This window comes from Antedon bifida, chromosome 10 (genome assembly GCF_963402885.1).
Source record: "Antedon bifida chromosome 10, ecAntBifi1.1, whole genome shotgun sequence".
In the NCBI taxonomy this organism is placed as follows: domain Eukaryota; kingdom Metazoa; phylum Echinodermata; class Crinoidea; order Comatulida; family Antedonidae; genus Antedon; species Antedon bifida.
This window is the reverse complement of record NC_136235.1, coordinates 6,115,374-6,132,872: the sequence shown is the minus strand read 5'-3', so window position 1 is coordinate 6,132,872 and position 17,499 is coordinate 6,115,374. Positions and strand designations below refer to the sequence as shown.

The window sequence follows — 17,499 nt, the reverse complement described above, 5'->3', positions numbered from 1 at the left end:
GCATCAGGGAACTAATTGGTCAGATGCTGACGCAAGCTCAATGATCTAGTGGTATAAACACTAGTGATCTGAAGGTCGTAGGAGTATAAGTAAAAATATATGTCAAGTAGGGCAAAACTTATAATTTAGAAAAAATTGAATATCCTACCGGTTCCAGCAAAGACAATAGTATAAGGACCCTTCTTAGTCGTGACAAGCTTCTGCAATCGGTAGTTACTTCGTGTTAGTGTGAACAAAGGATCATCCTGTCCGTAATTCTTTACTGGATTATACAACAGTGGGTGTGTTTTGATAAAGTTGAGCTCTTGATTAGTGAGTTGTGTTGAATCTGATGCACACTGCAATACAGAAGTATACAAAAATGCATAATTAGTGCGAAGTTTTTTCACCATAGAATATATAATGTATTTAAAGTTATACCCACAAAAAATAAAGTTTTTCCGGTTTTCGCAAGAAAAGAGAACAATTTCTGTTTAAGCCACTGGGTTGTCAAAAGGCCTCTTTGAAAAATTGGTTAGGTTGAAACCTTACCAACCGTACTGTGCGACGTTTCTTATGCGTACCTAATACAAATATCCTTCTAAACTTATTACAGACCTAAAATGAACTGGAAACTTACATTGCCTGGCCGGTTGGGTGGAACAGAATCTATTGGGACTTGTTGCCATGGTGCTGTGGTTTGCTTGAACAAACCAGTTTGAAAGTTTTCTTGAATTTCATCAAGAGAAAACCTACAGACAGCAGATCCTGGTATTTCATGTCTGTTGAAGAAAATAGTAATTAATGTAAAATGAAATCTAATATAAATGTAATTTAATGTAATAAAAATTTAACATGTAAAATGTAATCTACGGAAACATAATGTAATAAAAATGCAATCTAATATAAATGTAACATAATGTAATAAAAATGCAAGGTAATAAAAATACAAATGTAATATATATGTAATAAAAATTTAACATAATGTAATAAAAATGCAATGTAATAAATATGTAATAATGTAATAACAATCTACAGTAATATATCGTAATAACAATCTACAGTAATATATCGTAATAACAATGTAATGATAATAAAAATGTAATGTAATAAAAATGAAATGAATTATGTAAAATGTAAATGTTTCCAATTCTTTTACTTACAATTTCTTTGACATAAGTCATTTGATTTATTTCGATACCAAGCACAGACAAAACACACATGCATGGTACCATAGATAGCCCTCTAAATCCCCAAAAGGGGACTTATATCCTGAGGGGTCCCGAAGCATCCTAATACTACTGCATAATATTTGCAACTTTTGGTTTTTCCATGTGGTGCAACAGTGAACATATGGAAAACACAGGCACAGAGGAAGCTATAGATTTACTTCCTTGGGTTATTAGTCAGTTTTTTCTTTCGATATAAAAGTTCTCTTTATAAGCACTTTTTAAACTCTCTGAACTTTAATGTATCTTTGTTTAATAATAAAGCATTATTAATATGATCTGTATTTCAACAATTATGTACTTCAGCTTATGGGCACTGAGGGATAACTTTCAGTTCTACATCATCTATTTAATAATTCATTGATATAATGCAATATACTCACTCTCCTGTTGTAAAGATACCATAATAAAATACTTTATTCTCTTCAACAACCCGCACAATATCCTCTGAAATAAAACAAATTATACTATTAATTGAAATGTGTTAATAATACCATTCATTTTGGTATTGATTGATCCAATCACAAACAAACTACACTCCTAATTCGTACATACTTAATGCTTGGCACATTGTAGTTCTTGTTGGCATCCAGTCATATTTTTGCTTTTTTACATATAGGTTCGTGGAATATTTCAGACGGATTTGCATCATGTCTCCAATTATTTTTTAAAAAAAAGTTATATAATATAATACAGGTATTGTACAAACGCCAAGTACTCGAATATCCGGTACATGACCTTACCTTAGCTACACCAAGAACGAAATTAATCCTACAAAATCTATAATTTCCTTTCAGATAAAATCTATAATTCATAAATATTATAGGGGTAAAACGATAATGTTTAACAATACAATTCAGCAGGTAGAAAAATCTGTTAATATCAAGTTTATTGTGAAAACCAATTTTAACAATGTAATATGGGTCCGATTCATAGAAACCGTCCTGGTTTCCAGAGACCCTATTTCATCAATTTTCTTTTTAACACTATAAATACTGAATGATAAATAAACGTATTCATATTTTCTTATAATTTATTTAAACACTTACGCAGGTAGTTGAAGTAAAATGGAAAATCTCCATGAAACGAACAGTCTAGTCTAGCTTTCAGAAAAGTGGTCCATGTTACATCATGTCCGTTATCATTGGTACAAACACGGGCAACTCGAGAATAGTACATCTGCAATGATAAAAATAGATATCATTTGTAAATGTTATTAACCATGCTAAACAGGGAATACTAATAAAGCGTCTCTGCAATATGATTACCATATACGGTTATTGCTTGATTATCAAACAGTTCATTTCAAAAGATTATCCCACTTGAAGTAGTATACACTACTTCAACCTATTCAATACAGAATAAACTGCTATAAAAGCCTACTTCAGAGCAGCTCATCTAAAACTTGTCTCAATCCCCTATTTCATTTAATGGATAAAACGAATAAAATGTCACATAATGGACGAACAATAATGTGCAGAAGGGAGAGCGAAACAAAGATTCTGACAGAAACGCGACTTAAATAATTGTATGACTTTTGCAATTTCTATTCCGCTTCTTTTTAAGCTGGTAAACAGGACATAAGTGTTATGAAACCGCTCTGAAAGCATTTATTATATTGAGGAGAAAAAAAAGAAAGACATAGAGAAAGTACAGAACACAATAGAAGTCTTACTAGATAGGCTACATAATCCAGTATGTAGTTAATCTACAAAGTAGCATAAAGATGCTCCCCACCCCCAAGTAATGAACTGTTCCATTTACAAAAACAACAAATAAAATGCTAACTGGGAATTAAATTTAGTTGATCTTATTATGTGGATTAAATTATTGAAAGTAATGCAATATCAAGCAAGATGGTTCAATACTGTATGTAACTAAAAAAACACAACCAGTATGGCACTTGTACATGAATTAAACTAATAATTCAATATTGAGTTTAGACAGTGATACCAATAACTGCATTAGATATGATCACTAGAGATAATTATAGCCTTGAAAATTTACCAGAAACACCAAATGCTAACTTCTACGCATTATTGCCAACTTCCTATGACTCAAATGTAACATATTTTATGCAAAATCTGTAAATTTGACAAATTTTAACAAAACTCAATAACAATTGTTGTCCATGGCCAATCATTCACCAAATCTTTCGAGTCTGTCGTGGTCAAATCTGTTTCAAATTTATGTAAAACTTCACAAATATAACAATATACACTGTGATCTGTTCAAATCCATACGTAGGCGATTGAAAGCAGGCAGCTTACCTCCATGCCGCCTCCAACTTCCATAAAATTCAACCCATTTCAAAATTATACTACAATACTACTGTATAAACTTTTTTTATAACTTTTATTTTAAACAATGCAACTTTGACCATGGTATTGATTATTATCATCAAATAATATAATTATCATAATAATTATAATTTATATAAATATTATTATTTTTATACGCATTGAATTTATTAAAACTTGATTGGAAAATAATTCATCTGCGATAGTTTTATTTTTTATAAATGCTAGAATGATTAAAAACCTTTCTAAAAGGGAAGACATTGATCATATATTGTTGGCATTTAGAACAATATTTTATTCATTTGTTCTCAGCCAAACTGCCAGAGATGGATTAACAGAACTGTCTCGTAAAGGTCAATGAGAAATCTGTAGCAAATGCATACGTCGGTATACATATGAATGGACTACAAAAGCATATTACTTATGTGATTCTACGAAGATGACACCTACCTTTCCTGTATATTGTGTTTCTATTGATATTTCACGGAAAAAGAAAAATACTTCGTTTCCTTCTTGATATGATTTGATAAATTCTGGAACTGTAAATAAAATTATACAATTTAGGAAAAAAAATCCTAGTTCAGTTACTGTTTTTTTTTGTTTACTGTAGAAACTTATAAGGCAGTTACTATAATAAACAAGTATTTTTCATTTCTGATGATCAAATAAAGATTGAAACGTCAAAACATGGCTTTCCTCTCGTTAACAATGATTACCCAAAACAAGCTTGCTAAAATGAGTTTAAAGCTCTTAAGCTCCATCTACAAAAAAGTGTGATGTGCCCAAATATGGTAGTTATATGCTTAAATATGGTAGTGATATGACATCATCATGTCCATATATGGGCACATCACATTTTTTTGTCACATAACGTTTGATAGTGTGGACAGAGCTGTAGAGTCAACAATGTAGTAGAATAAACTGTATGACGTTATAAACGTCCTAGAGTACAGAATACTATTATATCAAATTACGATGATAACATTTATCATGAACCAAAGATCATTTAATTAAAATTAATTAAGATGTATGATAAAGTTGATTAATCCTTCCCTTCATTAGTTGATTCAGAAATACATGATGACGAGATAAAGACTTTGGTTTCTTTTTAAATAATTCCCCGATCATTCATCGCTGTCGCGGACAGTAAACAAGTTGTTATTATTAGATCCAATAATGTATACATATAGTACATTCAGTCCATTAATCAATTAATTAGGACACATTACAATGAATCCATTATTATGGGATGGCCATTATTTTTAGTTTCATTTTTGAATGTCAGTTTATCCATGTAAGCTAGGCACGAAATAGACTTAAGAGGACACTTTTTGGAGAGGCCTTGATACTACAAATGCTAATTATTGTGAGGAGCATTTGTTTAAAATATTTATCCATACTAATATACTGAAAATCTATAGGCTACTAAAGATTCAAAAAAGGTATTATTTGCCTATTTTATTTTCATACTTACAATTTAACCATACGGAATCTGATCGTTTAGTAACAAGTTCTGGGTATAACTCTGCATTGCCCAAAGATCTAGTCAAGACAGACTCTCTTTCATTGAAGTCGGCAACTGTACCGGCATACAAGCTTCCATCTGAAATAATTTATAAATTAGTCATATGGCCGAGCGGTTAAGGCAGGGGCGCCGTTTATCGTACCTAAAGAGCCAAGGGTTCGAGGCCGACTCGCTCCTAGTTCTGGTGGTGGAACAAGTCTTCTCGGATAAGGACTATAAACCGTAGGTCCAGTGTACACAGTTATAACCTGTGTGTACTTTAAAGAACCCAGTTCATTATTCGAAAAAGAGTAGGGGGTTACCCCGGTGAACTGGTTCACACAATAGCCTCTGTATCAGGGGGATTACCACCTATCTGATAGGACAGTGATTAATTCACTATTGGTAATCCTTGGCCACAGTGCCTAAAGACATAAAATAAAATAAAAATAAATAAATAAATGAGCTATTTTAAAACACAATTATACTACATGTAAATGCGTCGTACCCACAAGAAAGTGGTGTGGTGGTAAGAAAATGGAACAATCTCTCTGCAGGCCATAGGGTTGTCAAAGGCCTCTATGAAAAAGTGGTCAGGTTGAAACATTACCAACTGTAGCCTACTGGTGGCTAAGGCCCTATGTATAATATTTATTTAAAGATTGTAAAAATTGTATTTGAATTTTCGTGTGTGTCCAGGAATAAACATGAGGTGATCTTGGTCTCTAAATAAAGTTGAATCGTATTATAATTAGGTATCAGAAATACTGTATATATTACAGTATATATCCTATAGACATTAGGTTACAATATGTGTAATATGATTGAACGATTATTATAATATAGTGCAAAAGATATAAAAGTACAAAATTATCATATAAAGTCATTAATGGTATTATTAGGCTTCTGAAGATGTTGGACTATTCAAGATGCATTATTACCATAGATACAAATGAATTGAAACACTGTTGGCAAGGTAATGCCAAAATATCACACAATTTACATACAGCATTCATCTATATTATGATGATGAGAGACAATATGTCATTTTATTGTAAATAGTCTAATTTGCAAGATTATGCAATGAATATAAATCGCGATATGTTGTGGAATTTGTCACTTTAATAAATATTCCATGTCACTGATGCATCCGTCAAAATATCTTTGTCCATCATGAACAAAACATTAACATTTAAATACAATGTGCATAAATTATACACCTACCATTTTACATTTTATTGTTAAATTTTAATATCAGCCTGTGCGTCATTTGAACACATTTCAACAGAATTTGCGCAATATAAATGCATAAATTATAATTATTAAGCTAATCATTATTTTTGCAAATGGTTACAACATGTTTATCTGGTTTTCGATTAAAAAATAAGGCTTTTAAGATTTAGCTGGAACCAAGAATACTGATCTACAGTATGTAGAATATGTATATATAATTATGTAACATTATTACTAGGAACTCTGCTAAAAAGGAGAAGATAATCATTATTACATGCGCAAGAATATGTTAGTTGATACGGCCATATATATTTCCATGCGCGTCTGAAATTAATCTCTTATACAAGCCCCTTTCTGTAATGGATGTGATAGCTGAAATGCATGTACAGTAATACCTATTGATTTTAAGCAAGTGTAGAAAGAAATAATTAGATTTAGCAGCTAAGTTATAGTGGTTTTTAGACAAAGACTCATAAATTCAGTCGATGACAATTATTTAAGTAAAAACAGAATGTACTGCATTGGTGTTAAAAACGGTCCAATGAGAATTTTCATGCACCAAATAATTTATTATCATAAAAATGAAAAATTACACCAATTTAATGACTGTATTACTATTACTACTATACATATTGTGGTATATTTAAATATTATAATTATTATTAAGTATTTTATTTAATTTTTGTCCATTTTGCTATTAGGACAGGATAATCATATCTTTTACACATTTAATAAATATATTTGAGTTTGATATCTACTGTACATCAGCTTTACTTAACATTTTGAATTCCTCACTATCTTTACACTGAGTAATATTGATAATAATAAAGTTTTCTATCTACTGTACAGGTATTTATACTTATGCTTAAAATGTTGGATTCCTCATAACTTTACACCTTTACTGTAAGATATTTGTATCACTTCTTTCATTATGTCAATGATGTGTACATGAAAGTATTAATCAATGACTCACATGGAGTGTGTAGAGCTGTCCCAATAGTCTTGACATTTGATTACAACAAATCAATATAATTGTGGACACTCTCATTCACAAAATCTCAACACAAACATTTACGAGGATTTTCCAAAGACATTTCCATTAAGTGCTTGATAAATTAACCTAATAAACAGTCGATGAATTACTAGTGAGAAAAATGTGGAATTAATTTCACTTCAATGTTAAAATACTGCACCTGTATTTTAATTGCATCAATAACAGCTAGACAAATTAAAATTTCTCATAAATATTCACAATCGATAATGTAGTGTTCCTACTATAGGCTGGTAGCATTTCACAACCTCCGATGCATGATAGAATTCCCTAGTAACCAACAACAAATGGGAAACTGTTCGCACTGCGAACCAGACTATCCGGGGTTGATTTCATGGTGAATGAATTCCACATCACTCACTCGGTTATTTAGCAGACACGTTCATTTTTACATGTACACCATTGACATTTGACTGCAGTTCAACATTTGTGAATTCTATATAACCCTGGTTAAGATACTGTATGCCCCTAGGTCCTGGTTACTGTAATACCCCAGGTATGATCTTGAGTAGTGTATGACCTATGTGTCAATTACAGGTCTTCTGTATAATTGTTTTGTTTCATCAATCTTGTATACTCTTAGCAAATCATGCAGTAGTACAAAATGATATGTCTGATAAAGATATTACCATACAGTTAACATAACTAGTAATATATATTAATATAAACTTACCTGCAAACAAAGCAGTATTTTTCTGATCTTTATTAAAGGGACACTTTAACAATCCATCTGAAACATTAGATTCTTTTCTTTCCCATTGACTTTCTATATTTGACATATCAACCTATAAAAGTAAATAAAACTCAACTATTTTCACCTGTTTCGTGCAAATAAATCGTTTATTACAGATAAATACAGTAGGCTACTGCTACATACTACTGTACCTAGTACAAACATTTGTAAAATTCAACGCTACTACAGTATAAATGTAAAAGGTGACTTATTATTAGACAAATGGGCCTATTCGTTTCTATTGTGATTGTTACCCAGACAAATGCCTCAATAAGGTAATAATGTCAAGTACTATTGTAGTATGTTTGAATTTTGACAGCGAAGATGTATTACCAGTAGTGGAAAGGTCGCCTTAGTAGCAAGTCTATCTTACAGATGGCTTAATAATTATGTACCATAAACCTTTGTTTCCACAGCAGTAGTACATAGAAATGCATTGATGTGCTACAGTAAGTATGTGATAATAGTGTGGAGTATATAGATAGACCATAATAATGTATTTATAATAAATTCCATTGCTGGTTTTAACAAATGCCTAAAACAGTACTGTACACCCTCAAACTTTGGGGGAAGGAAAGAGGGGGAAAGAGCCATTGTGTGATTTTATCACTGCTCATAAAACGCTTAATTTATTTAAAACAGTAAGTAATTTCCACACATCTTTATGTAATTTTAAAAATTAAAAACACGGTTTTAAAATTTGTACATTCATTAAATAACACTAGGTCTATTGATATGCAACAAGTGACTGGCTTAATACTAGGCCCTGCCATATTCCATAATAAGGAGTTATAATAGGTCAAACATATGGTACGAGTTATATTTATGCTAGTCTATGAATGCTCAAGAATAGGTTCAATAAAATAAAACAGGTGTACTGGTGATGGAGGGTTTATAAAACCAACATCAAGGAAATTGGAAGGTACACCTAATATGAATCAAGATTAGCAAAATTTAAACACCCTTGAAAAAAATAAAGCAATTATGTGCAAATGTTTATGCAATTTAAACAACATAAATAATGATTTGGATCAAGGACAATCAATTAATTCATTACTGTAATGTACTGTTTGTTGTTGCTGAGATATGTAAATAATTGTCATGACATCACAACAAAGCATATCACTGAGTAGTACTGTATGCTTCAAACAAAGGCTTTGTATTATCAGTGGGTGTGTTTCTGCTGCATACAGTAACCAGGGGTGGATCCAGCATTATAGATTAAGGGGGGGGGGGGGGCGCTAAAGATTTCATAAACGATAAAAACGATCCATCCAGGTTACAGAAAAAATAGTCAAAAGACATGGCTGTTTTAGCCCCGACATAACTCCGCGTCGGATAATCACACATGTAACCCTTAGTATAAAATAAATTTAAGTAATAAACAGGACTTTACAAACCGCTGTTTGTGCTCCAGAAAAAAAAAAATAATAATTCAGTGGGAAGATGTTGCTTAAAACGTCATCATTACGCAAAACGTGACGTTCTCGGACGGATGTTTAATTAACTCATCGAATGTTATTGTCTAGCATACGTAAATAAGTAAATTGTTTATTTCTCTGGTTAAAAGCTTATTCTAAAGCAACTAGATTTAATGGAATACTGTACCACTTATATTAATTATGAATTATAGATGATTGACGTTCAAACATGTAATGCATTGCATGTTTTACACTTTATTTTTAGACTGCCACATGGGTTGAAATTTGTCCAGTTTCCGTTACCAAGAAAACGTATGATAGGTAATTTATTCACATCCTGTATTTCAATACAGTAGAAACAGACTCCATAATACTATTAATATTTAATAGTACTGTACTACAGTATCACATGATAAGCTGCTGGCCCAAATGAATATTACCTGTACCTTGATAAAATGACCATGACCTATACCTACAAGTATACCTGAACTACCTGGTAACTAAATACAATTAAATCTTGATAGATTATCAATAGTAAGTCTGTTTGCTTCTTAATGTTATGTCCATGAAAAGGTTTAAGATGTAGTGACTGGTCATGACCACTGTGGCCTGTATGTCAATGACCAGTCGCATTAAATTTAGTTTTAATTTGGCCAAAGGATATTTCAGATATGAATCGTGAAATTGTATTGAATGAATTCTCTGAAGTAGTAAACTAAGACCCATTATGAAACTCGTTGAGTGTTTGTGTTCACGTATGATAAAATATGGTGGCCTTCTATTTTAAATTGAATTATATTTTTTCCTAATTTAGATCTTTTTGTATTTTTGACAAATATTGGACAAGTTCAAGAAGCCAGAAGCAATTAAATTTAATTTAACACAGAACCTATGAATATTCATTAGGCTAAACTGAATATGAAATCTCATGAACATCATGATTAACGCTGTTGGATGTTCACACAATAAAACTGTTATCATGATCAACTCTGAATGAGATGACGATTGAGGTTTTTAAACAGAAAATGGACAATAGAAATGTTTGTGAATAGAAATGTTTGTGAATAAAATTCCAATTCATTTTTCCAAATAATAATGGTATGTGACACTCAATTGTGGTTTTTTTTAACTGTCACTTCTTTCAGAATTTGACAAAATTGGTTATATTTCATTCAAAAGCTTTATTACAAAAACCAATTATGAATTCATTCTGCAAAAGAGAAATAAACAATTTTGGTGTTTTTAACAGTTTTTTCGAGAATTTTACGAACCAGTATTTTGGAACTTAGTCATGTTTCTAAGAAATTGGAAGTTTACTAAAGCCAATTGTTTCATTCTTGTAAAACAGTATGCAATTGTGGACATTTATTTTCACTTTAAACCAGTTACTAGAAGTTGGTCACGATTCTAAAGAATTTATTCACACTTTATACTTAAACTAATTATTTTCCCACATCATAAACAGGTTCATAGATACAGTACTATATTGCAAATAAATCATAAATAACATATTTTCACGCAGAGAATATGAACCTGTCTTGCGGCGAACGAAACAAATAGTAGTGAAAATGTTTGTTTTTCAAAGGTATCGGTCAATTTTATTTGTATACAGTACAATAATACACATAAACTAAGTTTAATCAATATGGAGAAAATAATATTAAGAATATTACAAGTTTAAAATTAATAATTCACAACAGTTAAATCTTTGTACAGTAGTATCTTAATTTCTAGTTAATTAATTGAATGACTAACAGATCTTACGAAACAGGATGTGGGATCAAATAAGGACACAGTGCACCCTAAAACAGACAATCCATCACCAAAATGTGACCAAGCATCACAGTAAACTAATCTGATTGCTGGCATGGTGCCTGTTGACGTAGTCGCTCCTTGTGGTATCAATTGTAGAACGTGATTGGTGCAAAGTTGCACCCATTACATGGATATCCAGGAAGTCAGCTGACATTCCCAATGGGAGCCTATTTATTTCATTGAAACCACAAGGTGTGCTCATCAGTGTCCTGTTGCCAAAACCTAACACCAGGTCATCTGGTTACCATGGAAATGATGACATAAAATCTTCAGAGAGTAGTTTTTTGAAATGGAACCATATATAACACAATAATAATATACTGAGGATGGATTTTTATGGTGCTTTTTGTTATCATACTTGGCAAGCTCTGACATTAAATTTTTTTCTTTTGAGAATTGAATAACCACTTTTCCAGTAAAATAAAAAAATTTTTATGAATAAGTCTAATTTGTGACACTGTATAAATTTCAGATCTAGCCTACTGTATGTTGAACTACAATTATGAAATAATTGATTATTTAGGGTTATTACAGGTCATGTTTACTCTCAAAATGAAATACTAACAGGACCCAACATTCACCCTAGCAAACTAACAATTTGTAAGACTTACTGATAGTAGATTGTTTTGAATGATATGTACTGTATAAAAGTACAACTGAATATTAATCAATGTCATATTTATTATTGAAAAACAAAGGCAAATAAATCATTACTGATGGGTAGTCAAATTCAAGGTAAAATTACTCTACTATATTCCTTCTACATAATTCATTGATTTTCGCATTAATAATATCGTGCTGCAGTTTAGCGATAGCATACTGAATACCGAATAAATAAATATATAACTGATATATTTTTAAACAAATTGTGTCCAGTGTTTTTGAATATTTTAGAAATTATCAGGAAAACTGTATTTGTTACTGCAAGATTCCAGCTAAATATTATGAATATATTTTCTTTAAAGTTAAATACTGCATATATTTAATACTAATTACACTTACATTTTGAACAGTACATTAGGTTGTTCAGATATAATGTATCAAGGAGAGGAGATGTAACCCTATAAAGGGTTAAATGTCACCAAGAATTTAGAAATTAATGTGTGGTATTGTATCAGTATTATACTGTAGTTGTAGTTTTTAAAATAATGGATAAAAAACAATTACATTATACTCTATATTTGTATTCATTTTGGGGGGGGGGGGGGGCCTAGAAATATCATAAAATGATGATACATTGATACCGATAAATCAAAATTTAAAAAAACAATCTGTCCTTACCTGAAGATTAAGACAAGTTGGTTTTTGTGCATACGTTCCACAAATAAGTAACCTTCCATTAACTTTATCTGGTGCTATAACTTTAATATAATTCTGGCAGTCATCCTCACTTTTCCCTTTTATAAGACACATTGTTTTTGCCCGAGAATCTGGTACCCATTCTAATTTTTTAGATGATGCTATATCTAGTTCACGATTTAAATTGAAAACGTACAGAGAGTTATTTGCCCCAATCAACATGGCTGGCCAATCAGGCAGTATTTGTATTTGAGTAATGTGTGTAAGATTAGTGTTTTTAACAGTACTGCTGGTTAAATCTGAAAGACAAAAGATGTTAAGAATAAATAATTGATGATCTTTTCCAATCAATATGAACTTGAATACAATGTCTTTTAACCCACTAATGCTGACCATATCAGTATCACTTCTTTAACAAATAATTAAAAAGGACAAATGCTTGATAGTGTAAAACATTATATGGGGAAATGCGCGTGAATCTTTTTTATAAAAATAATAATTGAAAAAAATACTGTACTAATTTAAAAATACTAATGTCAAAAGTCCACCATATGTTATCGTCAAAAGCACTAAAAATAATATATAAGTATGTGTAAAATGTAATCATAAAGTTAAACAGGAAGGGTCAATATTTTGTATTCATTGTTAGTTAATCTATGCATTCATTGTTTTTTATCTACTGCCTCTTGTTAGAATTCTCTACCTGGAAAGAAGAACTTAAACACATGTTTGTAACAATGTATTATGTAAAGTGATTAAAATACTTTTGGCGCTGTACAAATTCATTAATAGACGAGTACTCAATTTTCCTGTAGTGCAATTGCAATGTGTTGTTGATTTGATTATCAAACTTATTAGTACAGTAGAGTAGGTAATGATTTATGATTATAGCCCTTAAATTCTTTAAAATATAATTACTGGAGTTTTGTATTAGAAACAATACATAAGTGTTACTTTTTATATATCGAAAGTGAACTAAATAAACGAAATTTATACAAAACAAATTTTAAAAAACCATACAAATAAAGTGTGTGAAAGTAAAACAAAAACAATGAAATTAGTTTCAACTAATTGCATTAAATAAACTTTCTACTACTCTAGAGTACAGCAGTAGTTAGAAATAAATAATGAAAATTAATACTGTATAATTTTATGGAATGTACCTGTACTCGACTCATTATGGAAGAAATGAACATATAGATTGATACTTTATTATTAAATGTCCTGAATCATGAAAATAGTGGCCTAACTGAAACAGTGGCTTAACGGTTGTCATTACTCTAACTCACTCAAAAAACCCAAACAACCCACCACACACACTTTGTAAGTAGACAATTCCACTGGTTATAATATTACCATATAGGAATTGTACAGTAGTTTGAAACTAATTACTTCGTGCCATCATGATCAAATAAAAAAGAGGTACATGTATTTCCTTAAAAGGGCCCCTATAGGTTATTTACACACTAGTATAGCAGGATTAATGATTGTTAGTTCAATCCTCTGTTTGCTGATTTAGCCACCAGTTGATATAATTTGGAACCATTGTTTACCCCTTAACGGTTTTTGTAACAATGGCCCTAATTTGAATAAGAATGAACGCTTCCAATTGTTGTAAATACGATCGCACCGGTACCAGTGCATGACAGTGAAAAAAAACCAATGGAGAAAAAAATTATGAAAATAATATGGTTAGAATACAACCTACACTTGCGATTATATTATTGCTATACATAAACCCAAGCCATTAATATTGTATATTGATAGATATGACTTAATAATCCTATATTAATATGATGCAAACTTTCATTTCCTGAGCTTAAGGCCTGCTTATAATCCTATATTAATATGCTATATACTAAGACGATAACGAACGATGATCAATTGAAAATAAAAAGAGATTTCATTCTAAGAACTATAACCATTTTACTGTCATTCTATGAAAATTATATTTATATAACAGTACAATCAAATGATGTCATGATGAAAAAGAACAATAAATGTATGCTTTTTATATCTATGTATCATCGTCGGTTATCGTCCTAATGTAAACTGGTCTATCTTATCTTTTTAAATTCCATTACATGATACTGTGTACTGTACTAAATTTAACACACTAAATTTTTAAATTATCAATTTTTACTATGTTTACTGTTACTGTACTTCTTTCTATTAATTAAAAAGACTTTTAGTTGAATATTCCAATTGTAAATTATTGGATATTTAACATTTCTTTTTTCTATGCATTTTTAATTATTTATTTTATAACGTCATAATAAATAGAATTAGAATTTTGATTATTTTGTGGTTTTTCTGATGACAAGCTTCTTTGAACCAATATCTTATGTGTCATATCTTACATTGTTGACACTGTATATGGTCTTTAGGTTTAAAAAATACTATTTAGCTGGCATTGATATGCAAATTACACACTCACAAACTTAAGTCAATAAACCTTTTTTCCAATTTGAATATAAAGGGAACAATAATGAAGGACAGAGTTAAACAAGTTTGTCATTTAAGGAAGGTTAACGTTTAAAATAATGAATGATAGATTGAGAATATCCATCAACTGTCAACTAATAAAAATATATATTATTGTATAAGGTTTGATGAACTCAAAAGAAAAACAAAACTCTTAAAAAAACATCTGACAGATAAAATGTTACAGTATCCTATATTAAGGTATTACTGTACAGTAGTAGGCCAAAATTAAAGCTACAGAAATGTACATTTACACACTCTTTCCTCTAGTTATCAGTTAAATTGCGGTCAATCAGAGTTACATTGAGGTTTTTTCTGAGTTCACAAACATTACACAGGTTAAACATCAAATATACCCTGAGATTAAGAAGAAGCGCACGTTTAATGCTAAAGTACATTTTAAAAACTATCAAAATTAAAGTCTTCAGGTACTTTTAAATCAAAGTTATATTCCTGGTTAACCAACACGGATAGAGCATGGGATTTAACTTTATAGATAGAATTTGAATCACCTTATGCAAGCAACTCAAGTGTGTGTAAACACAGCTAATATTATATGTGATTAACTAAAGATTGACGAAATAGGACGGGAAGTCACAAAAGAAAAACAAAAACCTGGAAAAAACATGACAGACAAAATATTATTGTATTAAAGTATTAAATTGTATTAAAACCTCCAAGATACTATACTTACTTTTAAAATATTTTTTACCAAATCCTGATGCTGACGGCGTTTGGTCTTTCATTGTCATGGAAGATACAACGTTCAAACAATTTGACATAATTATCCAAAGTGTTGATAACACTAATAACCGCATGGAAAAAATACTTGATATCCTTTGTATCGTATCCATGTTGAAACAATGATTCAAAAAGTTTAACCTAAAAAAAAGAATTAAAGAAGAAAGAAACAGGATTTAATAAGTTATCAAAGTAATTATTTATATCAAATATAAATTTATATGTGGTAAAAACATTATCTGAAGGATTTGGTTGAAAGCAAAGTTCAAAAGTTACAAAGAAACAAGTCATCTACTGTAGTTTCTGTGAAAAAAAGTTTTTAATATTCTTCTGTTAGCACTGACAGTAAGTAGCTATAAAAAAGTATGTGTTAAAAAATCTCTGCTAACTACTGTAGTATTCTGTCAGTATGTCCATCATAGCTACAAGTAAGATGTTTGATAACAACGCCAAACAACGCTACAGATAACACACTGACAAGCTCCTGCTGACTTGAGGTCAGATGGTACCAATCTTCAAGAGGAGACATGATGTCATTCACTAGCCTAAGGTACCAATGAAATTGAAGCAAGAAATCATCTCATTACCTATAATCAAATAAGGTTGTAACACTGATATCATGTAAATCAAGATACTGATGACAATTGTGACGGAAAATGTACAGTATAATTATTTATAACCACAATAGACAACTCATCTATTACTAATCCAACAAATGAACTGGCCTTGTTTTTAAATTTACTGTCAACTATTCAACTGATGAACACTAATTCACACATTAAATACACGTTAAATTTGGAATACATTACATGATTTTGTTTAAATTCTTCATTCATTTTTTTACTAATTTAGCAATATAGTATTCAACATTCAACTGTACAGTAGGCCTATACATACAGAGTACAGTAGGCGGATACAAAAAAGGGGTTCCTGCCAGCAAAGACAACACCTTGTACTGTAACTTTTAAAAATTACAATGCAAAAAGATAGGACAATTTGATGGTCTTGGGCTCACAGTATTTAATAATTCTGGTTCCGCCACTGGTTCAGAATATTAACTAAATAGACAATACTAAACTGAAGTTAGAAAATCTTAGTAAATACAGAAATTATTAGCCAAATGTATTCACATATTCATTCAATAATATTGCGATAACAACATTTTAAATTTTAACAATTCAACCCATTGTGTGGTTCAAGATTTGCTACGATTATATATATTCTTAAATACAAAAAAACTATTGTTCAGCCACACAATATTTGGAATAACAACAACATTTTAAAGTGTTCTCTGGAGTGAATTAATTTCATATAAAGCTTAGCAAGCACCACAGACTGGTAATCAATCGTAGAACAATATACACCCTATTGATGTTTACAAAGCATTACAAATATGGTTTTGTTTTGCGTTAAATTAAGTCTGCCTGTTTCATTAGTCGTAGAGTACAAAGCAAAGGCGACCAGTGTACCCTCAGGGAGTCCGGCCTCAAACCCTCACATGTGTTGGCAGCTATTGGGCTCAAACTCAGCAGGAGTTAAGAAAGCGTTGGCATAGCACCACCAATCGTAGGACTTCGTTTAGCATCTAAAGATTATACCATATTAATTCACCAACCTAGATAATGTAATTTGAGGCGCTACATACAGTGCCAGGTTTTCAAAATAAAGATTGACCAAAGAGCTTGATTCGTGATTCAAAATCAAACAAAA

General features: G+C 30.7%; 1 protein-coding gene across 7 annotated transcripts in view; it reads right to left on the bottom strand.

Annotated features, from left to right (window-relative positions):
- Positions 1-17,499, bottom strand: part of LOC144854732 (semaphorin-1A-like) — a 37,183-nt gene that overhangs the window by 18,213 nt on the left and 1,471 nt on the right. For all 7 annotated transcript variants that reach the window (XM_078712687.1, XM_078712689.1, XM_078712690.1 and 4 more), the window contains exons 2-10: positions 15,743-15,930; positions 12,547-12,863; positions 7,970-8,081; positions 4,983-5,111; positions 3,959-4,047; positions 2,258-2,387; positions 1,592-1,655; positions 620-761; positions 149-338 (exon numbers count right to left, since the gene is read on the bottom strand). In XM_078712687.1, the coding sequence (XP_078568813.1) occupies positions 149-338; positions 620-761; positions 1,592-1,655; positions 2,258-2,387; positions 3,959-4,047; positions 4,983-5,111; positions 7,970-8,081; positions 12,547-12,863; positions 15,743-15,902 (1,333 nt within the window). In that variant the 5' untranslated portion in view covers positions 15,903-15,930. The remainder of the gene's footprint in view (positions 1-148; positions 339-619; positions 762-1,591; positions 1,656-2,257; positions 2,388-3,958; positions 4,048-4,982; positions 5,112-7,969; positions 8,082-12,546; positions 12,864-15,742; positions 15,931-17,499) is intronic.